Source organism: Aquila chrysaetos, chromosome 26 (assembly GCF_900496995.4).
Source record: "Aquila chrysaetos chrysaetos chromosome 26, bAquChr1.4, whole genome shotgun sequence".
Classification (NCBI taxonomy): Eukaryota; Metazoa; Chordata; class Aves; order Accipitriformes; family Accipitridae; genus Aquila; species Aquila chrysaetos.
The window spans coordinates 13,800,927-13,827,970 of NC_044029.1; the positions used below are offsets into that span (position 1 = coordinate 13,800,927).

Sequence of the window (27,044 nt, forward strand, 5' to 3'; positions counted from 1 at the left end):
CCCCCCTGGGAAATTGATATTTAAACTACCACAAAAAAGGAATATTTCTTGATGGCCATATATGTAGCTATTTCAAAACTGCTGTGGTTTCATTTCTCTCAGGTAACACACAGATAAGGTTAATTTTATTGAAAAATCTAAGTGATGTGCCAAGATATCATAATGGTCGTCATTAACTTGGACTCTCTTCATTACTGGCAGCTGAGATGAGGTATGTGATCAGTATTACATGACAGACAACAGAAAGCTGTTCAACATCTCCTATCCACTCTTCAGGTTACACTGGAAGCTTCTTTAGCACAGCAGTTTAGTCAACAAGAAGGAAACGCCCAGTCCTTCCTAAAGAGGGCATGGAAACCATCCTCATGAACAGCATTTCCTCCAAATTAGGTTTGAGTATCCACATTCAATTACACTCACTTGAAGACCAATGTGAGCACTCCCATCTTCCAAATATCCTCTGGAGCAGTTTGTTTCACCTCCAGCTTGCAGAGTTGTTCCCAGACTACTTGCTGAGACAACACTGAAACTGTGTCCTCTGCACAGCAGAAGGTCTTCAGGATTCTTCCCGTCCACAAAAATCAATCCTGGAAACTGTCCTTTCCAGTCTCAGAATCCCTCCCACAGCCCCATGAAGCAAACATACCAGCAGCAGAAAATCACAGCCAAGAGTATCACAAAATCATCTAGACCAGCCCCAATACATAACAGCATGTACAATGAATCATACATTGATTACATCCAGGGATGTTCTTACTGACTTTTTTATGTTGAGGAATTCTCCAGCTGAGCTAGACAACAATAAGTAGAAGCAAGAGGACATCCTTGCTCTAGTCGTAAGTTTACAGTCTCATTTTCAATGAGGCAGAGCAAGTGAGTGAGTGAGAAAGTAATGAGGAAGGACAAGGATAATGACAATAGATCACAGTGGCATTGATTCGCTACACAGGAAACTGATGACTCAGAAAGGTTCCTCTTTAATTTCTATATAGCAGCCACCCCGAAATCATTGCTCACACTGGCCATCATTAATTTGTTGATTTCTTGAAGGCATTCCGATAGGAGCAGTAGATCTTAAAATAGTGGGTAGTGGTTTTATGGACTTGTTCCTCCACAGCACTCTGCAAGTAAAAGCCAACGAGGAAGCAACTGTGCAGATAATAGTGATATACTGAACTTTCAAGGCAGGAGTGAAGGGAAGGAGGCATGCATGTACAACCTAATGAGATGAGATGAGATGAGATGATCAACTCTCTCTGAAGTCAGTGGGAATCTTTCTATTAACTTCAATGAGAATTCAATCAAGCCCTAAAGGACAAAAGTAGAGCAGGTCATTAAGGCAGATTGTGAAAGTGCAAACAGGTTTGAAGTATTCCGGAGGTGGTAGTATTAAAAAGTATGGCCAATGCGATATACTTCTGCAGAGTGAGGCAGCATCTGTATGTTCTGACTAGAGTATGTTTCCCAGGTATGAAAAGTGCCCTGGTCCCAAGCACACTTCTAGATCACTGTATCATGGGAGCAGCATAAAACTTGTTACGTTCTGATAGGCTGCAAACGATCAGGGCAAAGAAACACATACCTTATACCACTAGAAAGTTGGGACGCTCAGATTTCCACTGATTGTGCACCATTCGTTTCTAGTCCCGCTGGCTACTAAGCTCTATGTGACTATTACCTTTTAGTGACTTACAAAAGAGAAAGAAAGGGAAGAACACAGGCTCACACAGGTTTGACTCCTTCCTCTCTCCAGTTACATTTCCATCAGAGGGAACTCTCTATACCCTTCTAATATAACAAGAAGGGGCCAGTCCTCCCTCTACAGCCCATGTGTTGAGGGCCTGCATGGAGGCTTCTTTTCTCTTCCATATAACCATTCTATTTAAGTCACCAGATTTCTTCCCTGACTCTCTTCAATTCCAGGCCAAAACTGTCAGGTGATGTAGCATGAACTACTAAGGAAATAGAGAAATATTTTAGGAAATGTCTATGGCGGGATTCCTTTTTTAGGTGATAAAAACCCACTGGTATCTAGTCCTAGCTGTCCACACAGTAATAACTATTATGATTACGTAGGAACTGAGGAGGGAGAAAATAAGCAGTAAGCAGAGTAATGCACTTTTGAGGTCCAGCATCTGGTTATCTAATAGAGAGAAGAAATACTTTGATAGATCAATAAGGAAACTTTTTCATGACAGTAAACATTTCTTAGCATGGTTCACACTATGGATCGGAGTTAAAAATGCCAGAATTCTAAATATTTTGCATTTACTAAGTCATACTCATCAGATGCTTTGCTATAAAAATATTACATTTAACTTTCACCAATCAATAAAGTGAATTGCATTCATCAATGATTTGATATGTGTTGCTAAATACAAAACACTTAGTTAGCACCTACGTACACATTTCTATGCAAAAGCGTTTCATTATAACTGTCTAACTTCTGTGATAATTATAAATCTTGCTTGTTGCTCATCCTTCATTCCTCCTCCCTCCCTTCCCAACTCTCCTTTTTTTGTAATTCATTTCAAGTAGCTAAAACTGGGTGCAGAGCAACTAAACAATTATCTAGGATCAATTCCAAAGAAACAGTTGAGGAAAACACAAGTATGCTTTATGAGATTCCACTGGGAGGAAAGTTTACTTTTACCTGATTTGTTAGACACCCATATAATTGCCTCTGATGAGATGTGGCTCGTATTTCCTACTGCAATTGTTAATGGAATCTGCCACAAGTAGCTGCAAGACAAAGGAGGGGGAATCTAAGAACAAAAATACTGAACTGATTCTTCTCACAGCAATCAGGGATCATGTCAAAGAAATCAAAACACAATTTCAGTAGCAGTGTAAAGATGTGGATTCTAACAAGTTACTTTGATTTTGAAATGCATTTGCTATTAGCAATAAAACAATGAAAAAGTCATTCATCTTAAAAAAACCCTAAATTATATTTTACATTTTTCACACACTATCATCATATGAGGACTTTTTTGCAAGGCTTTCCTAATTTAACAAAATGATTCACAAAAGAGGAAATAATGATTTCCCACAGAAAGAAGAACACTTTTTTACATTTACTTAGAAAAAGAGAACCTCCAGGTAAAACATGCTTTGATTTATAGGACTCCAAAGATTAAAAATAACATACTCTTCTAGCAACTTCTTAAAAAGCTTTGATGGGCTTTCATAGCTGCTGGTTTATAAAAACAGAACGAATGGGATGGATCTGCACTTCTTTGCACCATTTATTATCACTTACGTGTACGCAAACTGGACAAAACATGCTACATGTGGATTGGGAGATACGCTGGTGTAATCACATCCCAACTTCTTTATCGGGTACCACAAGTTGTTTCTCATTTGGAATAAATGTTATAGTTTACCTAAGACTTAAATTGACTGTATGAAGTCAATCTTTTGGGGGAAAGATGGAAAGGATGAATTCCTACGTGTCTTCATTATCACCTCTATTCCTGAACTCTCTAAAGCACCATTTCACCAGCCAGGGAAGGAACAGGCATTCCCTCACAGGCCTGCCACGTCATTTTGTACACCAGTCAAGGGAAAGCACTCAGTAATGGTACTGGTAGTACCTTCGTCTAGGGACTATGTGTGCATTTAAGCAAGGCAGCACGGCAAGAGAATGGCCCCAACTCAGAAATCACTGCACGCTACCACTTTGATACCAAACATGTATATCATTTTAGATTGACTGCATTGAAGTGGTGCAAGGATGAGTGTGGGTAGAGTTCTTGATGTCTACATCAGCTTCTCTCCTGCTACTACACAGCACTGCAAAACTAGCCTACAGTACTCCAAAAAATTAGGTTTGCTCCTTTCCCCATACCCAGAAGCCTGCTCCATTGAACTACAAACACCACCCAAACGTGCCACAACCGCAGTCGACACGTGCCGGCTTGCGAGGGTTGCTTGGGGGAGAGACGCCAGCCCTGCTGCCACGCTCGGCTCCCGGCTCCCCCTCCGCGGGGGTCTGCAGCGCTCCGAACAGAACCGCATCTGCCAGGAAACACTTGTCCGTACGGCAGTGATTCAGCAGAGAGGGGGAGATATTTGGAAAACTGTGCAGCTGAAAGAGCTATGAGCGATGCTAGAAAGAAAACATGGCATTTATTGCCATATGGGAGAAGAAAAAAAGGTCCCATGTGATTTGGGGTTCTCTGACTGTTGGTATCATGACACACGGGGAAAATTATTAGATCTACTCATGCACCAAAGACACGCTCCACATGAGCACATGTGCTGGCTGACACTTTTTTAGCTAATTAAGCTGCGGCATTTGAAGATGCTACTGCCTTTATCAGTCTGCCCACTCCTTGTGCTGGACGTTATCACACTCCATAGCGCGCAGCCAGCAGAAAAGGATGTCCACTGGTACATTAGCTTCTCCGTTTCTCAGTCTCAGAAGATACCTTCATTGTTGGCTTAACTAATATTCTGGACTGTGAACTGGAGTAATGATAACATGCGCAATTAAAGGAAATGCATTGGTGGTTTGGGGGTTTTGGGGGGTTTTGGGGGTTTTTTTGGTAGCACCACATCAATGCATAACACCAAAGTGTGTTAGCATCTCCATTCACCTTAAAGAATAACCAGAGAGACTTGTCTGATAAAGTAATACAATCCTGCATCTGCCAAGGTACATGCAATACTAGAAGCTAGCTAATTATGCTCTGCTTGGATTATATAGATTTTTTTGTCTTGAGCATTACACAATGACTATGCAGCCAGTATTAGTGTACTTTATCTCACTCAGAAAACTATCATATTTGTGATGAGTTCTTGCTTACGCCTTGACTTCCAACAAATAAGAACTGAGACCCCTTCATGGGCAAATTCTGAGACCATAAAAAGTATTAAGCCAACATGATGCCTCACACTTCTGCCTCTGATGAACAGTAATGTTGTAGTAACACTGGATTTTCAGTGGAACAGCTAGTTGGCTTCTTTGTAAAGAGCTATACAAAGCCAAAAAAGGGCAGTAGTTTATTTCCTCTGCTGACAACACAAAGATCTCAGGTCATCAAAAAAGAAGAGGAAAGGCTCCTGGAGTTTCACATTCTGCACACCTCTTCAACTACTTTTTCACATTAATGAACATTTTTGCTGAGATGTAAACCTGTGCATTTTCAAGATTCATCTTCCCAGTAACCATAATGTGCCAAGCTTCCACCCACTGCCAGCAGTGAATACCGTGTTCTTCCAGTGACATTTGTCCTTTCTCCCCTGCATTCAAAACTAAACAAAGAAGTTTAGCTATTCCTAGTCATTACTCATAGAACAATGATGATATCTGCTCAATATTCAGAAGCTTATTATCCTTGGCTGCATTATAAAGAGTATACAAGTAATGCGATTGCTTCATGTAAAGTGACAGAACACCTGTACCTAAAATACCACAGCGGAATTTAGCTTACCTACTTTTTGAATGGGAGAGGAAGTGAACAACCACATCCCTCTCCATATCCTTCTGCTTTTACAGACCTCTGGGTTAAAGACTCCTAATCTACCCTGCTGTTCTTTATACAGAAACTATACTTAATCCTTCTTATTGTCCACCTCTGTATTTTTTCTATCTATTATACCCTTTTCCAGGTTAGAAAGCCAGGCCTGCCCTCAGTGCTTTGAAGGCATGTCTACCATGGATTAAGAGTGGCATAATTCTTTTCTCTTCTACAGTCTTTATACTGTTTTTAATGCTGCTTTCCTACTAATCCCTATTGTTCTATTTACTTGCTTGACTGTGTCTGCACACTGAGCTGATGCTTACAGAAAATTACCTACCACAACTCCAAGATCGCTTTCCTGAGACAGAACAGTTTCTTCAGAACCCACCACTGAGCATCTAAGACTGTTTTCCCCACATGTATCACCTCATTATCAACATTAAGCTTCATCGGTCATTTTATCACCCTGTCAACCAGCACTGAGGAATAGTTCTGTAATCTTGGTAATTAACATTTGTTCTTACTACCCTCACAAACCTCCTATTACCAGAAAACTCTGTCACCTCACTCTTCCATGCCCTTTATCACATGGCTAAGTAGGAGAAACTTCAGCACAGGTTTCTCAAGAATTTCATGGGTTATCGCCCTCCACTGAGAAATTCAACAATTTAATTTCTCACTTTTTGTTTATATTTCTTAACTGAGATCCTCCCTCTTAACCAAGTACAGATTATTTTCTTTAGGAATCTTTAATGAGGAAGCTGGGCCTCCAAAAATAGATAAAGAACAGTTAAAATGACAAGAGGCTAGATACATCCAGATACAGAACACACCTATTAATAGTCTTCGATTATATACTTAGCTAGGCAATCAAAGGAGGAGAACCATGACAAGGTAGAAGAACAGAACAATGTACAGACTTTAGAAAAAAAAGTACTATTTTTTAGTACATCTAACAACAGAAGAATAAGGGACAAAATTAAAATGCTATGCACAAAAGCAAATTAAGTGATCTGCCTCTTAGCAGGATATAATAAGCATAATTATTTTAAAGTGTAGTGGCAATCATGAACTTAAATCATAGAACGATTTAGGTGGGAAGAGACCTTAGGAGATACAGCCCTCTGCTCAAATGTGCTAACAGCACAGGAAAACAGAGTTTCATTGTAGGCAGAAGATGAGATCAGAGGAGGATACATAGGCTGTATATTCAGTGGCATCACACAAAGTCAAACAACTCAAATCTGGCGAACGATTTGTCATCTGCTTTTTGTCCTAATCCCTCCCACTGCAAAGCATCTACAGAACTACTTTCAGAAAAGCTGAACACCAAAAGCTGTACGTACTTTCAAACAGCTTACTAGACCGAGAAATGAAATTGTGAGTTGTCTAAATTATCCCAGGCTGGAAAAACAAAAATCATGTACCCATCAACTGGCACTGGTGAAATCTCAACCATCGCTCTTCTGGGACTCGGTTTCTCTGGGCTAAATTCGGTTGTGCAAGGCGGTGTCAAGCGAGCTGCCATGGGGTACTTGAGACATCTGCCGCGGGCTGTGAGATATGGCAGAGCACCTACGGGTGCTCCCGCCTGCGCAGTGGCAGCACGAGGTCAAGTAAGATACCTGAGGGCACCTCCAGTGGCACCAGTCACCTGTGCGAGCAACTCAGTGGGCCTCTCCATCCACTCGATGTTGACAACGATACCTTCCACAATTAAATGGGAGTTTCCCAAGGAAACTTTTTCATTTCTAACTGAAAAAGGCAAACTTTCAAAACCAAGCTGCTTGTAAGAAAGAGGAGGCTTCAGCACAGATTTTCAAATACAGCATTTAAAACAGGCACTGCTGAAACATTGTGTAACTAATGTTTTAAATAAAAACTTCCAGTTTGCTGATTCAAAATGAATTTCAGCTGGAAACACAAGTTAATTGAAGGGAGATGTTAAAATGAGTGAAGCTGAAATGTAAGGCACTGAAATTACAGAATTGGAATGAACGTTCTAAACCAATTTCTCCCAATTTTTGCTTTGATTTTTGTCCTGATTCAGTGCAGGGAAATGTTTTGATATGTTGAAAATTTATATGGGATGGGAATCCATTTCTGGATCACCTGTAACACTTAGTAATCTTTGTAAAGTATTTTGAGAACATAACAGTCTAAGACTTCATATCACTGAAGGATATGATTAAAGCTACTTAACACAAAGGGAGGCATAAAAATAATTTAAGAGTAAAAAGGATAAAAAGGAAATCCAAGAGTAAAACTGACTAGTTAAGACACCTGCCTCCTTATTTTAACTACCAGAACTTAATATCAAAATTGCGAACTCTCTCTCTTCAGTGAAAGATAAAAATCTGGTACATCCAGAGTGGCTGAAGCTGAGAAACGGGGAGCAAGGACTCCTTGGCATTAGTTTCCCATTCTCAGCTCTCCAGATGGAGAATGCTGAAATTTCATGTACACAGAGACATATGCTTGGGTGAGCAGTGCTGAGTCTGAGGAGGAGAGACCTTCCCAGTGTGGCCCTTGCCAACAGTCATGATTCCTTGATTAGGTGAGGATGCTGACAGGGACATTTCTTACCAAGGGAATACCTTGCTATGAGGCATCCGCATGAATTCATGTTGTTGGGATTTCGGAGACAAAAGAATACGAAAGCAAAGTAATGAGAAAAGTGCGACCTTTTGGAAAGCAAGTAAGTCTTACAAAACAAAATGAAAACTAAGAATTAAAGATGTGTATTTTTACTTCAGTCGCATACTTGGCTGATCTGCAGAGCCATATACAAATAGTGGCCAGTAAAAGAAGCATTTAGCTGCATGGCTGTAAAAGTTTCTGGCTAACAACCTTAAAGCCTGTTATAAAATAAAGGGCACAGAAAGTTGACAACGTGAACTAACTAAAGGATATTGTGAACTTTGGACATTAAATCAGTATAGCAGGAAGAGAGTAGACATCTCTCATTTCTTCTCCTTGCCAAGACAATTGCAATTTCTGTTAGCAAGGCAAAAGAAGGCCTTTGTTTTCAGTGAATTTGGAATATTAAGACAGTGGAAGGTTCAAAGATAAATTGTTAACGGAAAACCTGACGTGTATTCAACTAATCTACAAAATCACAAGCCTTGTTGCCATGATACCTGAAAGCATTTATTCCTAGGCTGAGAGCACAAGTTAGACATAAGGTGGTCAGCGGGAAACAAGTCAAAGTTGTTGAACAGCACAACAGCTTTAGAGCTTCCTACTGCAGAAAGAGATTATACATGAAGCAGAGCTCAGTGGTACCCGGGTAAAATTTTGTAAGCCACACTTTCCAGAGAGACTGTGTTGGGAAACATAATTTAAAAGCATCACAGAAATTTTCCCAGGTTATTATATAGTATAGTATCTAATTCAGTAAAGAGTATTTCAGGTTCTAGGGAAAGCTCGTGTGAATATCACAGGAAATCACATACTTTCATTAAGTGTGATTCTACAGAGTGCTAGTTCTGTTTAATGGATAAGGAGCTGACAATCTATTCATGTTGTGAATATCATTCTCACAACACTGAAGAACACAGAGATTTCATTAGATTTAATACGTGCCAGTAAAGTGATTGTAGGCTGCGCCCAGAGGCACAACACAACGGAAGAAGATGTTATTCCCACTCTCACAAGTATTACACCTCCTACACTGAGCCGGAGTGTCAAGGGATTCCTTGTACCCTGTCAGCATGGAAGAGGGCAGATAGGAAGGGAAGATTTCATTAACTTCGTAGCAAAGACAAATACAAAATGAAAACGGGCAAAGGAGAACAATTTGAAGTAACTGAGATAACTTAGCACAGCTTGAAGGTATTCATTGGTCATCTGCGTATGCCCAGTGTGATCTTAATTCCTATGTTCAGAGTGTGAACAACAAGTTTAGTTCAAGCAACAATGAGAAACAGGTGAAAAACACCGGTAAAGGTAACCAATTAAGTTGGATTCCCCTACAAGTGGGATGACAAAGCAGACAACAACAGACTTTTTCATCAAATAAGAAGTTGCAATTAGCCAACTTGAAATCAGAAAGGACAGCACTTAGGTTTTATTAACTAGAGGTGGCCTGCTGGTGTCTAAATTGGACAGGACTTTCACAAGTCCTGCAGACAGACAATTTCTGACTGCAGCACTGTGTGCAGTGAGGAAATGAAGAGAGTAGGACACGGTGAGTGTGCCACACCACACTAATTGTGGGATACATATCAAGGGTTTGCCAGACTTGAGCAAAATGAGGGAAGGAAATGGTGCTAAGGTTGGGATCCTGGGATTCCCGGGGTTCTGCCCTCACCTCAGACTAACAGACTGGCCAACAAGAAAAAGGTAAGCTAAGGCAACAAAAGGAACAGAGCAGTTAATAACAGTGACTACATGACCAAGTAGAAGAAGATTGAAAGAAAAAGAATGTGGAAGTGTTTACTCCAAGATCATTCTGGACTATGCTGGGCAGAGGCATTTCCAGCCCCTTTACAAAAGCAAGGTAAGAATTTGGACTTTGGTGGACTCTGTGAATTAAAGAGTGTTCCAGCATAGTCTTCAGGGAGCTCTATCTGACCGTAATACAGACTGTATTTTTTTCATCCATGAGTCCAGACAGAATGGAGTTAGGGTGCCTTGTAATACACATGCAGTATTGTCTAAGCAGATAACAAAACTGCAAGCGAGGCACATGTTACTCAGAAATTAATGGTCTTCGTGTTACCATCTATACCCAACAGTGTCAAAAGCTAACTGAGCTTTTTGTACCAGTTTCTTCTTTCTCACTAATGCCTCACCTATGGAGGAATCCAAGTTTTTAGACAAAGGAACCTACCAACCAAAACAACCCCATGGGCTCAGCTCCTGAAAGGTGCTGCCAGGGCTCGATGACCTGGTGGATCCGAATGGGCTCCACACCTGAGGTGTCAGGTTTTGAAGAGTATTGCAAGTTTTTAATAGAAGTGAAGTTAATAGATGCCTCACAGATGAACAGAAACCAATTTGTAGAGCAGTCTTGCCTTTTAACTACTAAGATCTATCTACTCTGTCTGAGGTTTTCAAAGGCTCTGATCGGATGTGTAGTTGGATCCACCTAATACGTATTTCAGATGGAAGCAAAACTTGGGGATTTGGGAGGTATTTGGAATTGTGGGCCTATTATAATTTGAAATACAAATTATACTTAGCTGCATACATGGATGGAACTATGGTTAATCTTTATAGTTTGGAGAAATATTTAGAATTGCGTGAGAGGGTGACTAGGAAGCTTATATTCTAGTCTTGAAAGATGCTAGCACTTCTGAGATTACTTGCTTCTGATGGTAAGCCTCTTTATTTGCAGTTCTGCCTCAATACAGATGCTGATTTTATATATTTGTCTAGTATGCATGCTTTCATTTAGAAACTCATGTTAAAAAAGGCAGTCATATTGGTATATTCTAAAATAAGGGTTGATAGTTGCTTCTAAGAGCAACTATTTCTAGGATAGATCACAGATCGTTTGGGTTTTTTCTGTATAAGGATCTAAATACAAAGATATGGAGGGAAAAATATTTTCAGTGGCAATACAGTATTGCTTGAATGTATTTTAGAGGCATGTATTTTAATGCAATCATTGGCACTATAATTCATCTGTAGTCAGAACCGTGATTAACATGTTTAACAGCAATGTATCACAGATGTGGATTTTGCGGTTTTGCTTTACTCTTCCATAGTCTTAATTCTTCCTGGATTTCACAAGAATCTTTGGAATAATTTTCAGCAATAAGTAAGTCCTAGAGATGAAAGAGGGAAAACAATTTACATTCTTCAAGAGTCTTATGCCAAATATAATGCCCTTACCAGTGCAACAAAACCACAAAGTCCCAGACATAAGAAAAGGCTTCAGTGCCGTGAGAGCAGCACTAGCATGAAAGAGCCCGTGTGTGGCTCTGCACTGTGGGGCTGCCTTATCATGACAACATGCATGTTCTGTTAGAAAACAGCTGTATGTCTTTGGCCATCCCGTATAAACCCCACTCTCCTTTGGTCTGATTTCTTTTTTACGGGTGACACAAGGTAATTTAAATGAGTTAATTTCAGTTAAATTACCCAATTTGAAAAGAAAAAAAATTGCATTGTCCGATAACAATATAATATTATCTGATTATAATTATCTGATTACTAAGCCTTATCTGAAGTTCTGTGTAATTTTAGCTTAACATTTCATACCAAAATAAATTATAAATCAGGTGGTTATAAATATTATGGGGCTCTCTAAAATGGACTCATTTTCAGTGTCAGTGCTAGCAGAGTACCTTACTAAATTTAGAAAAATATTGTGGGCAAAGAACAAATACTACAAATTCTTTGTCAGTACATGCTTTCTCCTCCCTGCCTAACATTACCTTTTCACACTAAAACACAAAAGGCTTCGTTTTCAAAAGTGACAAGCAATTTTGGGTGCTGAGTCAGAGATGGATAGAAAGAAGCTGGGTTTAAGCAGCGTTAAGTGTCTGTTCTAACAGCTGTCTCTTTACCCTCCAATAAAGGTTCTTAATCTCTCTGGCATCCTCTGTTCCGTCTTGCACCAGTGCAAAACGTCCTTGCAGAATTCCACACGTGGTGCTGATCATGCAGACCCCATCTCTGTGTTGTCCTTTACCCATGAGCATAGTCACTTGACTACAGAGTGCAGATCTGAGATTTCTCTGAACGGAGTGGAAGGATGTCTTATGGGCTGAGGAGGGACCCCTCTAGTAGGAATAAGAGTAGCATTTTAGCTATGCCTACAATCCTCCAATATGGTCTCAGAGACTTAGTGCCAAGCATTTTTCAGTGTATTCCAATGTTCAGTTCTGATTTTGTCTCAGAATATTGTGAATTTAAGCAAGATTAAAATATAATTCCTATGATAGTTTCTCTTTCCTCAGTAAACTTCCCTAAGAGTCCCCCACTGAAGTATCTCCTCCATAAAATCTGAGATTCTACTACTGAGCGTGAAGGCTCACATACAGACATAAGGAAAAAAAATCCATTATCAGCAACTTAAGAAAGCAAAAGGAAGAAGAGGTAAAAAAGGAAGCACGTTAGTAATTTCATCCTCTGATCTACAACGGGGAATCCTCATCTCTGATTTTAACAAAGTGAACAAAATACGACATGTATCCACCTTCACCCCTCCTCATTACCCTTGTCTCTGCCAAATGCTGTTTGGGCTTTCCCCAATCTGCTCTTTACTTCACTAAAGCCCCCATCAGAACCGCCTTCTCCATTCCCCTGGTTCTCCATCTTTGCCTATTCAATCTACACAACTTTAATGCTCCCAACTCCCACTCACATCTGCACCCTCCCGCTGAGTGTTAGGCAGCTCCCCACCAGCACCGCTGCCCTGATTCTCCTCTTCGCCTCTCCACCTCACTTGGAATTAAAACAGTGCTGCCCTCAAGTACATGCTCCTTCCCTCACCACGAAATTGGTTTAATTAATGTCACAGTTAATTAACTAGTTTGGGTATCCAGCAATTCCTGAGAGTTAGTATTGGGAAATAAGATGAGGAAAGCGACCCAGTCTGCAGTGATAATAAAATACAGGAGCAGCTTTTCCCTGTTAGCCTAACTTCTGTCAGGATACGAGTGCTGTCACTGCACAGGAAGCAATGACACAATACACCAATTTTGCCTTCTTTAGCATTCTGCAAATTCTAACACTGAAAGTTGCCCATGTCCTGCACACCAGAGCATCCTGGAAGTTTGCCTAGCGAGAAGTGTTTCTCACAAATAGAAGCTGTGAAGTGGTTTTGGAAATAAAGTGTTAAATTACAGTTAGCATTTCTGAGATCTCTGCTAGCAGCAAAATCTTGCTGAAGAGGTATCAGCACAGATATGTGCAGGAACGAATTTTAAGAGCGCTTCCTATTCTGACTTAACAATAATGCAACAATCAGAAGAGCCTCCAAAAAAATCAAAAGGCAAGACAAAAGACTGGGGACTCCCCAGTGGCTTCTACAGAAAAAAAAAAAAATCCTATCGCAGCAGGCAGCGTGCGGCACAAGTTTTGGGCTGGCAAACGCCAGCATCCGACAGCCACGGCACTCCTCCCGCGCGCGCCCGAGGCAGGCAGGCTTCCTCCAGGTCGCTCGCAGAAGCAGCTCTTCTGCCTGCTCGCTTGCAGGAGCAGCACCGTCCTCTCTCAGGCTGCTGGGGTTAAGGACCGTCCCTGTACACGCCGAAAGACAAAATCTATTGGTGTCATAAAGCTGTAAAGAGAAGGAGCTCCCCACACTTTCTCACTCTTCTGCAAGAACAAGTATTTTCAAGTCCCTGCTTGACCAGCAAAAAATCTGGTTAAATCATATCTGGCTGTGTTCACGCACAGTTCTGTGCTCCACTAAGGAGTCTTGATTTTTTAATCTTGTTCCTGATAATTCCATTTCCTCTGTGCCTAATACCAGTACCTTCCTCTCCTGAAGCCCATTCCCTTCATCATTATTATAGCTGATATAGAGGCACTCAGGTCAGTCAAGATGAACCAGGGTACCACATCCACTCCCTAGGTAGCAACACAAAAGTTGTTTCTAGTAGAAACGCTGATATAAGCGCAATCTTTCAGGTATAGTAAAGATCAAAGGCATAACAAGAAAACACTCAAAGGACATGAGAAAATGGAAGATTAGAGGATATTTCCCAAAGACAGGAGGTAAATGAGTACTTCTTTTTCTATTTATATTGTCTTAGCCCTTTTTCCTCAGCTCATGGAACAATATTTGTCCATATTATGGTCCTTTTTATCACATAATTAATACTACATACGCTATGTTATTCCACAATTGCTCTAAGAAGATCCTAAAGATACTTATCAGCATTCCCCGTGTGCTCCTAATATTTTGGCTTGTGTTTAACCAGCCCCTCAGCTGGTAAGTGGACAGAGTAACTTCCCCATCACTGCTCAAGTGATAATGCCGTACAAATAAGTAAGAATACACACGGTAATATCCAAACACAGCTATGCTTTTACTATTCAAATAATTATCAGTAAAGGGACAAGCACAGCCCTTTTTCCACAAAGCCTGAATAAATGAACTTTGTGTAGGAAATTCAGAGGAGACTTGAAGGGAAATAAAATCTGCAGTTAATCATTCCTCTTGGAGTGGAGTGACTGCTGAGCAGCTCTGCTGCCCGTTGTAAAGCCTCTCAGTTGCTGTAATTACTACACGGTGTTAGACCCATGCGTCTGTGCAGCTCTAGTTTTGCTGGTCATGTCCCTGGCTTGCACCATTCGACTGAATTTTCCCCAGTCCAGCCACACGCAGAAAGGCACAGGGGATTACCACACTACAGCACGTATGAATACCCTGTCTGCATCCCAGTTTGTACCTCTTGCTTTTTTCTCTTTCCTCACAGCTAGCTGTGTTCAACACCTAGCAAGACATTTCCCTTTAGGATATTATCATGAACAAGCAAAGATTAGCTACGGAAACTGCATGCATGATAAGAACACTATACAAGTGAATATTACCTCAGCAACATGAACTTAATTATTTTGATAACATTGGAAAGGTTATTTCTCCACTTTTGAAGAGATAAGCTCGTATATTTTTAAAAGGCAAAACTTATACCCATAACCAAAAAGCTTTGGTCTGCTCTACAATACAGTATATAAAAGGTTTATGGATTTCATCAAAACTGATTAGTTTATTGTCTAGACCACAGATTATTTTTCATAAGATTCCTTGTCATATCTGTGAGCCTTTCTTGTAATGATGGATGAGACTGGTGCCTTAAAATCATCATTTTCTCTGTCAGCAGGGAAACCCACTGAACCCTGTCAGATGGAATATCACCTCCTCCCCTCTAGCCTGATAATGTAAGGGCATAATCCATTCTCACAGGGGTATACAGGAGTCCAGGATTGAACCTACACATAACTAAAGGATTGTTATTTGGGGGAAGAATATGAATTATACAGTTATTACAGGAGTTTTAAACTTTTGCTTGGATAAGCTGAAATTGCTACTGAAACATCGTACCAACCACAGGTTTTGACGTTCAAATCAAAGCCGGTGATTTTGGCCCTTCTGAGGAACGGCGTTCCTAGAAATGGTGTCTGGCATTGTTCATTTTATTCTCTCATAAAATGAGAACTATGGATCATGTGAAGGCGTAAGTGTCAAATAAAATCTATGTTCAGTTTGCAAAGAAGTGAAATTGTATACCTTCTATAATTTCAGGCCGAATGTTAGAGCTTAGCATGCGATACAGTCAATTCTATGCACACAAATAAACCATGGTTTATATATGTATGGCCCTTGAAACACATTTTTCTGCAGTTATAGAAACAAGGAGTCCAACTGTACATGAGATGGGAAAATCAGCTATATGTAATCATTCTCTTCTGCAGTAGAATTAAAGACACTTATAGTAATGGACTAGGCAGAACTAGGAGTAAATCACTGCCAAAGGTATCAACAGTTTTCACTTTTACCGTTTATCACTTAGAAAAATCTGCTTGCTGCTTCTATATTCCTCTATATGATTTCAGAGAAAAATTATATACGGTGCTTCACATTTCATTTTTAACAGTTAATTGCTGCATAAATACATGGCATAAAGAAAAGCATGGACATTTTATAAAACTAGAATGGTTCTGAAATATTCAGTTGCCTCTTTATTCACATTTCTTATGCAGCGGATACATCTGAAAGACCTACTCTGAAGTGACTCTTTCTAAAGGAGGGCAAAGTTAAATTTGCCTAGAGAGGGTCTGAACTGTAAGTTTAAACTCCTCATCACTTTGAAGGCAACAGAACTGACATTTATTGCTGTGCCATGCCGAACTACAGCCCCACCTCTAGATAACTGAAGACTATATGGCAGACAGATGCTTTAAGAGCCTTCCCTGGAGCCTTCCAGTGCGTATCATATTATCTGTTTAGACGATAAACTCCTGGAAAGGCCTGGACCTGTACATTTTTCTGTGTTTTGTGTAGCTCTACTCTTTACGGTGTTTGAAATGATCATCACGATTAATCCATAGATAAACTACCCTAAGGAAGCCAATGTTGCCTGCCCTGCAAGAGCATGGCCTCAAATGTGGCATAAATACCATTTGCTCCCCATTATTTACAGTGCCTATTATGGTTCCCCAGGGAGCCACGCGTTCCGACACCTAATTCATGGGTCACGCAGGGGAGATGAGCACCGACTTTATTGGCCTGTGAATTAGGCCACTGATACGTACCACCCCCAAAGCCTGCAGGCTGACATTATATATATATGTATATATATATACCTCTGCCTCCCACAACACCTACCTGTGCTATGAGGCCCCGCGGAATGTCAGTAAACCCTTGCCAACTTCCTGACCAAAGCCACCAGCAGAATCAGCCAGAACAGTGCACTTCGCAGTAGTGCTGACCGTCCGTCAACGTGCTGTTTCCATTCCAGTTGTCACCCCCCCTTGTATCATGTTATCCAAACTTCAGCTCTTGCAATGTTAAAAACCAAGGTAGAGTAACGTATCATGAATTATCAAAGACTAAAAACACTAATGTGATTTTCCCTGTCTACTGCTTGCACAATAATTGAAGCAATAGTGACTTTTCCAATGAAAAAGAAACCACAAAAAGCCCTGAAAAAGATCTAGGTCATTGCTGGCAGTAAGACTAGATTTATTTACAGTATGTCAATCTTGTTTTTCTACTTAATTTGATGGTATGAAAGGATATTTAATGACACAGAGCCATTGTGCATACCAAGCCACATGTGCCTGTGGGCAGTGCACCAATTAATTGCATGGTCATTGTTATAACACTCTAGACACTGATTTATAACTAAGCCATAGGACTTCAATGTAAATTGGTGGATGATTTTCAAAAGGTGAATGCATAGGTAAGTTTTACCATTTGCTAAATGTATATGGTTTCTCTTCTTTGGTATTTATACTTATGTAACATGACTTTCAAATAACTTCAACTGGGAAGTGGCAAATTAGCTCCATCATCTAACCGGCTGGAGTAAACATCCCATCTGTAAAGCCTTCCCTGGGCAAGGGGCTTCCTTCCCCTTTGTGGTTAAAAGGACACGGAAGCACAAAGAAAAACAAATCCAAAGGGGGAAGAGAACGGGGAAAGAGACTTGCCAAAGGACATACACATGTGTTGTACTGCCTGTTAGAACAGTAAATTCCTGGCAGGGCTCATGCTGATACCCTTCTCTGTGCTCCCTATAGCACTAAATTTTACTTCCAATATTTAGAAATTATAATTGTGACAAAATCTGTAGACAACATCTCCTAAGAAACAGCGTAACTCGCCATGCTGCTGTAGAGCACTACCCTTCCACGTATCACAAGATACAAGTTGAATTCTGATTTAATGTCACATATGGAGTTAAAACTAAGTCTAATTCTCACCTGCATTGGGTTTGCGTGGCAAGGTTTTGGTAGCAGGGGGGCTACAGGGGTGGCTGCTGTGAGAAGCTGCTGGAAGCTTCCCCCACGTCCGACAGAGCCCATGCCAGCCGGCTCCAAGACGGACCCGCCGCTGGCCAAGGCCGAGCCCATCAGTGATGGTGGTAGTGTCTCTGTGATTATAATATATTTGAGAAGGGGGACAAAAACTGCTGGGGGAACAACAGCAGCAGAGAGCGGAGTGAGAGCCCCAGCCCTGCAGACCCCCAGGTCAGTGCAGAAGGAGGAGGAGATGCTCCAGGCGCCGGAGCAGAGATTCCCCTGCAGCCCGTGGTGATGAAGACCATGGTGAGGCAGGCTGTCCCCCTGCAGCCCAGGGAGGTCCACGGGGGAGCAGATCTCCACCTGCAGCCCGGGGAGGACCCCACGCCGGAGCAGGGGGATGCCCGAAGGAGGCTGCGACCCCCGTGGGAAGCCCACGCTGGAGCAGGCTGTGCCTGAAGGACTGCAGCCTGCAGGAGGGACCCCACGCTGGAGCAGGGGACGAGTGAGGAGTCCTCCCCCCGAGGAGGAAGGAGCGGCAGAGACAAGGTGTGAGGAACCGACCCCAACCCCCATTCCCCATCCCCCTGCGCTGCTGGGGGGAGGAGGGAGAGAAAATCGGGAGTGGAGTTGAGCCTGGGAAGAAGGGAGGGGTGGGGGAAGGTGTTTTAAGATTTAGTTTTCTTTCTTATTATCCTACTCTGATTTTGATTGGTAATACAATTAAATTAATTTCCCCAAGTCAAGTCTGTTTTGCTCATTACAGTAACTGGTGAGTGATCTCTCCCTGTCCTTATCTCGACCCACAAGCCTTTCGTCATATTTTCTCTCCCCTGTCCAGCTGAGGAGGGGAGGGATAGAGCAGCATTGCTGGGCACCTGGGGCATCCAGCCAGGGTCAACCCACCACACCACCCCTGATATTCCACCTTCCAAAACATTTATACACCCAGGAGTCTACTCATGAATTACAGCAGCAGTTATTACAATCAATACTGAGTACCTAGCAAATCTATTTAAGGAAGTCACTACAATACTTAAAAGGCTTAACATCTCTGTTTTAATCAATCAAAAAGCCTAATAATCTCTGTTTTTCTGAGTAGTAAAATCTACTCACATTACATTACATGTATATACACTTGCACAAAAGAAATTTTCAAGTGAATAAGGGAGAATCTCTCTCAAGCTGCACTGAACTGTGAGTCATGAACACTTTCAACAGTCCACATTCACTTGTTTTATCTCATTTTCACAAAGGAACTAATTTCAGCCCAGAACTTAAACAGATGCTTAATACTCTGCTGGGTTGTTCCAATACAGACAGAAAAACAACTACTTACTCTGTGTCATGTTTGAGTTCCATATTCATGTTCTAAAAAAAGGATAATGAACTTCTAAACATTTCCCAATAAACATAACTGTATTTTTAGGCCTTCCTCAGCAGGAATATTCTACAAGCTCCAGATATGTCAATCAAAATTTGGTATTAAATTTTACCTTTTAATGATTTAAATCTACTGGACTAACACAGAGTACTCAAGGTTGACAGCGTGCCCTCTTTCCCGCTGAGCATGAATAGGTGAACACAGAAGCTTCTAAGGCTATCTTGTAATTCTAGCATCAGCTCTATATTCTTGGCCTTGAAGTATGATGCCAAAATTGCTTAAAACAATAAGATGAGGATTCCCCAGCATCAGCCAGGAATGTCAGCTTGTTTCTGGGATGAAGGAAGCGTGTGGAGTCAGCTGGGAGCAGGAACGAAAGAATCTAAGAAGTGGAAAAAGGGTAGGGGCAGAGATGCGTAAGTGCCTGCTGATTTCAGCCAATGTACACAGTCCCCATAGGACCAGTTCAGCTGGCTTCAAAAATGAAACAGCTGGAACCCCCTGCCTTGTACAGAGGTCCAGTTCAGCTCTTGACTGCTTCCCAAGTCAAGCGAGGTATGTATCTGACACACAGTTACATCGGCCTACCCAATGTATGAGCGTGGAGAGGACCACTCCAAGGAATTACTTAAAAAGAAGCATCAGACCTTCCAACCAGAATCCAAGTTACTTCATGGAGTGTGACAAAATCAAAAGAAAAGGAGAGGAAACAGATGTGTGATGTAAGATATAAGATGTAATCACAGAGAGGACTGCCAGAATGCAAATGGGCACACTAAAAGCTTTATCTTGTTCTATTACTCTAATGATTTTTTTCAATTCTTTTAACTAAACTCATCTTTACTACAGTTCAAATGGAAGGATCACCACATGCTATTCATACCAAGCAAAGCTCAGAGATTTCTAAAGACCGATCTTCATAAAAATACACACATGAAGCACTTACTTAAACAACTACAGCCTCTTGAAAAATATTCATTGAGAAATGTAAGTACCTGCTGTCTCCAAGGGCAGGATCCTTGGGTTTAGCATCACTATCATAAACAAAACGCTCTTGGGAGATCACTATGACATTGTCTGTAGTTTCATTTCCCAAGATAGTGATAACAGGATAACCCATCTGTAGTGTCCACTGATCCATTACTTCTCGGATATTTACAGATTTTCCAACCCTTTTCAAAGCCTTCAAGAAAAAAGAAAAGTTTCAATATGTTGAAGCAATACCATCATCCAACATATAAAACTCTTTTTTTTTTTTTTTTGTCCAAGAGACCATAATTAGTTTTAGAGTTTTAAATAACCATCACGCATGCACACACAGACATTTACACCCAGTACACATACACTAGATAATTTAACCAACAGTCTCTGTATATCTTAAAAATAAACATGGAGCAATCTTGCCAGAGAGGAGAGTGACAGTCAGAAAGTCATGTTTCCCACATCATTCAGGCACTTCTGCTGTAACAGAAGAAACAACCTGCTTTACAGGGTTTTAACAAGAGCACAGAAATACTGGGTGGCTGTCTCCAAAAGATATTCTTGACCGGCTAAGGTTAAAAAAGACTCCGTGTTAGTTGATCTAGGGTACCTACAATAAGGCATATTCAAAGGACTGGATTTCTAAAAGCACAGAGTGTCTCTGTTCTAAAAATCAAATGACTAGTTATTTGAAAATACTGTCCCTCATGTCTAAGGTGAGGCCATGTATATCTAGATATCCCCAGCTCCTTCATAAACTGCACCTGTCATAACACATGGAGGATTAATGTGTTCATATTTGATACCATTTGTCAATAAAAATGCTGTTTTACAAGTGGATTTTCATCTGAAACAGAAAGAGATACTATGGCATCACGGGAGATGAGACTGGGTATGAGAAGAATGACAGGCATCATTTGTTCTTCAGCGACGGAAATGTCCCTAGCTGCCGAACGGTCCTAGATCACAGACTGAGCAACTTCTGATGAATACAAGCAGAACCCAGCAAGAAGTCTTTAGAACTGAAGCTGCAATTGCAATGCATTAGGAACAAAGCGGCTGGCAACAAATGTGCTTACAGGTAAGGCAAACGGAATTATTAGCCTTAACAATAGATTTGAGCATACAGTATAGCCATAGTGGTTATGGACCAGAATAGTCTCATTTTTGTTCTATTTTATTAGCTGTAGGTTCTGCTGTTCTTTCAAGACTACATTCATCCCTCTGACCTCCCATCGCCCAGAGCTGTCCCAAAGGCTTTAACAGAGGAAGACACCAGGTGAGAAGCAAGAAAGACTTTTGCAGTGGCATTCAACTTCAGATTAAGACACAGGTTTAAGAGCCTGACTGCATGTTACATGTCTCAACTCTCATTAGCAGTCAGTACAGACATAGGACTCAGTTCAGTTGCCCACACATAGGTGGCTAACGTCATTTGACCTTGACCTGCCACTCCAGAAGAGTACAGAATTCCTCACAGAATTTGTGTCAAATCAATTAGACCCACCTGAATGTCTTGAACACCCTACTGCACCTAATCTGGCACTAGTTGCCTATATTTGAACAACTATCTCAAGTCCCTAGTCAACAGTCGGTGGTTCAGGCTCACTATAAAATAATCGTGTAGTGGCTAGTCAACTGAATTGCTCTCTACGCTCTGCTGACTATATTGTCTGGATTTCTGGGACTCCTCTTGTTCCTACTCACCAAGTGTCAAATGAGATGTCCTGAAATATTCAACACAACAATTGGAGCTTGGACACCCAGTTATATGTGTATACCTGCTTGTCTAAGTAAATGCAGATGTCTTAGTTATATGCATATACCTGCTTGTCTAGGTAAATGCAGATGTCTTGACCTCCACCTGACTCCTAGCTATGGTGTCAATAGCTACAACTAGATTGTCATGTTTACACATGGCTTGAGTTGGTACTTGTGCCCAAACTCCCTGACTGTACTCTACGCTGCCTTGCACTCTGTCTTTATTCTGGAGCACCCAGACTAGCTCTGTAGGCACGAAATTCAGGCATTCTTGGCTCACTTTATGAAAATTAAACTCTGCCCCTATAGATCCCTGGACCGGGCTCTGGAAACTCAAGCCAAGCTTGAGCGTAGCAACCAAAGGGAGCATGGACATAGCAACTATAAGTCTCTACAGGATGCAAATGTTGCACTAAACAGTTATCTGTTTACACCAAACTTTAAAGCTTTGATAGTTTTGTCCTTCACACGAATTGTAACTCCATACAAAATCCCAAACACACCTGATGTAAATGCCAAAGCTCAGCACTTTCATGTGCTTTCCAGCTTATGGGCCTCAGCGTGCTGCCACTAAAGTCAATGATAGCAGATTCCATGAAGTGTCTTTTACTGCACATCAGTGACATAGCCCAGTCAAGGAAATATATTCTAACATAACAAAGAATAGAAATGCTGCTAAAAACATATTTTAATGTTGTCACTATGTTAAATCAAATGGAATTTCTTTGCATCAATTTTTATATTTGCTCTGGGGTCTGAAGATCTCAATATGCACTACTCACTCCTAACCTCACCAAGAAAAATACCACAGTAAATTCCTGCTTCTCCCTCAGTGTAATAAATTAAAGCATTTTACCTTTGACAATGTGTTCCAGAGATCATTTCTGGCTGCATTGCCATACTTGTGAATGGTTAAATAGTCCTACAGAAACAAAATAAAAATACAAATCAGTATTACTATACACAAGCCAAACAACTAGAGCTGTGAATCACTGCTATTAAAAGTTAAATCACACCAGTGTTTGCATTTGTCAGAAATCTAGAAATATACAACATTTTCATCAAGGGAGTAAATAAACAGTTTCTTAAGCTAGTTTATAATGCAAAAATTGTTGCTAAAAATTTCATTTACAGCATTTAATGCTCTTCCTTTTCTGTGTAAGTCACTCTATAAGCTAAATATTTTGAATATACATTGAAAATACTTGTCTAATCTCAGAAGGGGTTCCTAGGTAATTCTCGGCAACGAAAGGAGAAGCTGCTGAAACACAGTTCCAGTTGCTATTTTAGCAGGTCATCTGCGTCTAGTGTCAAACATTTGCTCACTCGAATGACAGTTAGATTTGTTACAAAAGATTTAACAGAGCAATAGCCTACCTGAACTACAAACTTATCTAGGGAGATCCTGGCGCTTCAATGTTAAAATACATCATACGGGCAACTGGGGCTGTAACAGGTAATCACAGGAAAGGCTCTCCATGAGAGGGAGCAGTGGAAAAGGGGGGACAGGAACCCAGCTCCATGCTTGTGCACAGGTACTACATGTGTGTTTTCATGACATACATGACTCATAGACTCTGAGGAGGTTATGAACTGAATGCTTTCACTTATTCAGCTGCAGTTTCAATGACTGAGGGTCCATTCTTCTCCCATAGCAACTAGAAGGATAATTCCCGGTAAGGTACCATCATATTAAATTAACTTCCCAAATTAATAGTTTAAGCATATGACCAGGTTAGGTCAGGGCCCTTCAGACACAAAACGCTTCCAATTTTTAACAACATCTGGAGAGACAACACTGTTCGTTTCCCACCATCCTACGTCCCTGGACAACAGCTCATTCAATTACAGAAGTGAAATTCAGCAATGATTATTTGAATAACATACATTTCATGCATTTTGATTGGAAGAATTAAGTGAAAAAACACATCAGAGGTTGTAAATCAATGGGTTCTCCTGCATTTGAATTTCTAATGTCTTCGCTTTACACAATGGTAGGAGACAAACCCTAATTTACAGCACAATGATAAAACTGGGACAAATTTGCTGACTCTGTTATCTATGCTTTGTGTGAAGTAAGGTACTTTGGGAATAATTAGTATTTGGAAAGCAAATTTTCTGATACACAAATTGTAGCACCTGTGACAGATTTAGCTTTTGTCAGCCAACTCATAGTAGAACAGGCAGCGACTCCCATTTAATCACAGGCTAGGAAGGCTAAATGAGAACACTGACTCTGTAAATGCAGTGCCGAGTCTTAACAATGTCATGAGACTAACTTGGAAAAAAGACAGTATTATATAGGCTGCACCTATAGCACACTGTGCTTCCATTTTGCCTAAAAATACAGAATCATTTAAGGCACAGTGAAATATTCAATAGCTTTCAAAGCTAAAGAAGTTGAATTGCAAATTAAAAAGCTAAAATAGGAATAAACAAAAGTGGGACGAGGTAAATAAATAACAACAAATACACATGTGCATTCTAAGTGGTACTAGAAAATGCTGCATGCTTTGGTCCTTCTGAGAGCTGCTTTCAGAATCATTACACAGCAAAATAAAATGGGTGGAAAACTTGAGGATTACTCCATCCAGGCAATAACCCTGTTTACCAACCTATCATTAGACATTATATTTGACTTTTACATTTTGCGTTCAGAAAGACTGCAAAAAGGTGAAATGCTTCTGCCCTTTTCTTTTGTTTTTTTCTCCCAATACACAGATTGGGAGGTTTAGATTTGGCTTGTCACTCAGCTGAAAATTTATTACCCTCCAATCTAACATGTTGATCATACAAAGGAAAAGAAAAGGAATCCTAACATTTACAATGAAGTAAGAACATATGAGTACAGCCCTGGTACCATACAACTTGATCATCCATTTTTTCATTATTTCATGAAAGTTGCATTGAGACCATATACATAGCATCAAACTAGGAGTGTTATCGAAAGCATACTACACAAAAAGCAGTCCTAAGTGACAGTGTGCATCAAAATATGCTTCCAATAGTAAATCTACATTGCAATCCAAAATCTGAGTGCACTTTCTAGAGGCACAAGAGCAAAAGGTTACTGAACCAGGTCCCATCAAACGTCCTCACGTACCAATATCCTGTTTTCAACAATAACCAGCAGCAGACACCTAGAAATGGTATAAAACAGGAGAAGCATACAGTGATAGATACTTCCCCAGTATGCTCTCCCATCATCCAGCACTTCATGGCACAAGGAACCCTGAGCAGATTAGTATCTTTGTATTTAGTAATCATCTTCCGTGAATTTGGCCAGTTGCTGGCCCATATAAATGTTTAGCATTTGCAACACCTTATAAAAAAGCATTTCTGTCCCGCTTTTGGCTGGGATGGAGTTAATTTTCTTTCTAGTAGCCAGTACAGTGTTATGTTTTGGGTTCAATAGGAGAATGTCGATAACACACTGATGTTTTCAGTTGTTGCTAAGTAGGGTTTAGACCAAGTCAAGGGTTTTTCAGCTTCTCATGCCCAGCCAGCAAGACGGCTGGAGGGGCACAAGGAGTTGGGAGGGGACACAGCCAGGACAGCTGACCCCAACTGGCCAAAGGGGTATTCCATACCATGTGATGTCATGTCCAGTATATAAACTGGGGGGAGTTGGCCTGGGGTGGGGGGCGGATCACTGCTAGGGAACTAACTGGTCAACGGTTGGCAAGTGGTGAGCAATTGCATTGTGCATCACTTGTTTCGTATATTCCAATTCTGTTATTATTATTATTATTGTCATTTTATTATTGTTATTACTATAATTATTAGTTTCTTCCTTTCTGTTCTATTAAACTCTTCTTATCTCAACCTATGAGTTTTACTTTTTCCCCCCCCTCCAATTCTCTCCCCTATCTCACTGAGGGTGGGGGGGAGCAGTGAGCAAGCAGCTGTGTGGGGCTTAGTTGCTGGCTGGGGTTAAACCATGACGATTTCCCACTTCAGTGGTCTGTTGTGTGAAGATACCCGTTTCAAACATCTGCCCATCTGCTGGTTTCATCTGCTGCTCCCCAGTTCTGGCACTAGAAGACACAGTGCACTACTGTTCCCTACTTCACTCTCCCCAAGCCTTTCCTGCTTTTACAGACCTGTATCGTATGTGTCCTCATACCAGAGCTTGGTTTTATACTGAGAGCACCACCAGACCCAACCACTGCCAGCTGTGCTGCAAAGTTACATTTTGATACCACCATCCAAGCTGTTGACTTCAAAGCTAGCTAGAGTTACCATGACCCAGTCTGAACTTTGCCGAATTATCAGCCCCTCTTGAAGTACCTTTCATGGACAGGCACTCAACTTAAAAAGGAGAAGAAAAGGCTTATACATATCAGCATCAAATACATCCCAGAAAGCATTAAAATAGGAGCCAAAGATCTATACATACCCTGCTTGTCTGTTCTAAGGATGGAACATGCAGGAATATAATCCATTTTTCCTCCTGGGGACCCATATCTAAGTCTTAAGTAGCTTGCAAAGGGGCAGAAGACATGTTCGCATTCACTGTAATTCTCCAGGGCAGGAGTATTAGCCACCCCTTCGCCTTTACGTTGAACAGAAAAGAACCAAAGTGAACAGAAGAGAGATGCAAGCCAGAGAACAGAAAAGGAGGATGACACTGAAAACACAGCTGCCTGAATCTAAGCTGCGCTCAGCACAGCTCCAAAGGAGGTAAAGTGACTTAAAGCCACTTTCTCATAAACACATATGCCCAGAACCATCTGGCTGCAAGGCTGCTTCCCATCAGAAACTCGCAAGTCTATCACCTACAAAAGCTGTTCCATCAACTGGAGTATGCTGGAGCATGCAGATATGTTTCAGCCACCTTCCCGACTTTCAGCTATAACCCTACGGTACGTGTGAAGAGAAAAGATGGCATGAAAACCTCTTTAACAACCCAAGACTCAAGAGTGGTCTTCTGCAACTCCCTTTCTCCTTCACTGTAATGCCGCCTCTAAACTTTTTCTTTGTCATGGGGAAAGCAGAAAGAGAGTTCACAGACCCTAGTG

General features: G+C 41.0%; 1 protein-coding gene across 3 annotated transcripts in view; it reads right to left on the reverse strand.

Moving 5' to 3' along the window:
- The window catches only part of TRHDE (thyrotropin releasing hormone degrading enzyme), a 222,979-nt gene that overhangs the window by 56,612 nt on the left and 139,323 nt on the right, over positions 1-27,044 (reverse strand). For all 3 annotated transcript variants that reach the window (XR_003921685.2, XM_030003020.2, XM_030003019.2), the window contains 3 exons: positions 22,880-22,945; positions 20,277-20,464; positions 2,654-2,742 (listed from right to left, as the gene is read on the reverse strand). Coding sequence is in view for 2 of the 3 variants with exons in the window: in XM_030003020.2 (XP_029858880.1) it covers positions 2,654-2,742; positions 20,277-20,464; positions 22,880-22,945 (343 nt within the window). In the remaining variant the exon portion in view is untranslated. The remainder of the gene's footprint in view (positions 1-2,653; positions 2,743-20,276; positions 20,465-22,879; positions 22,946-27,044) is intronic.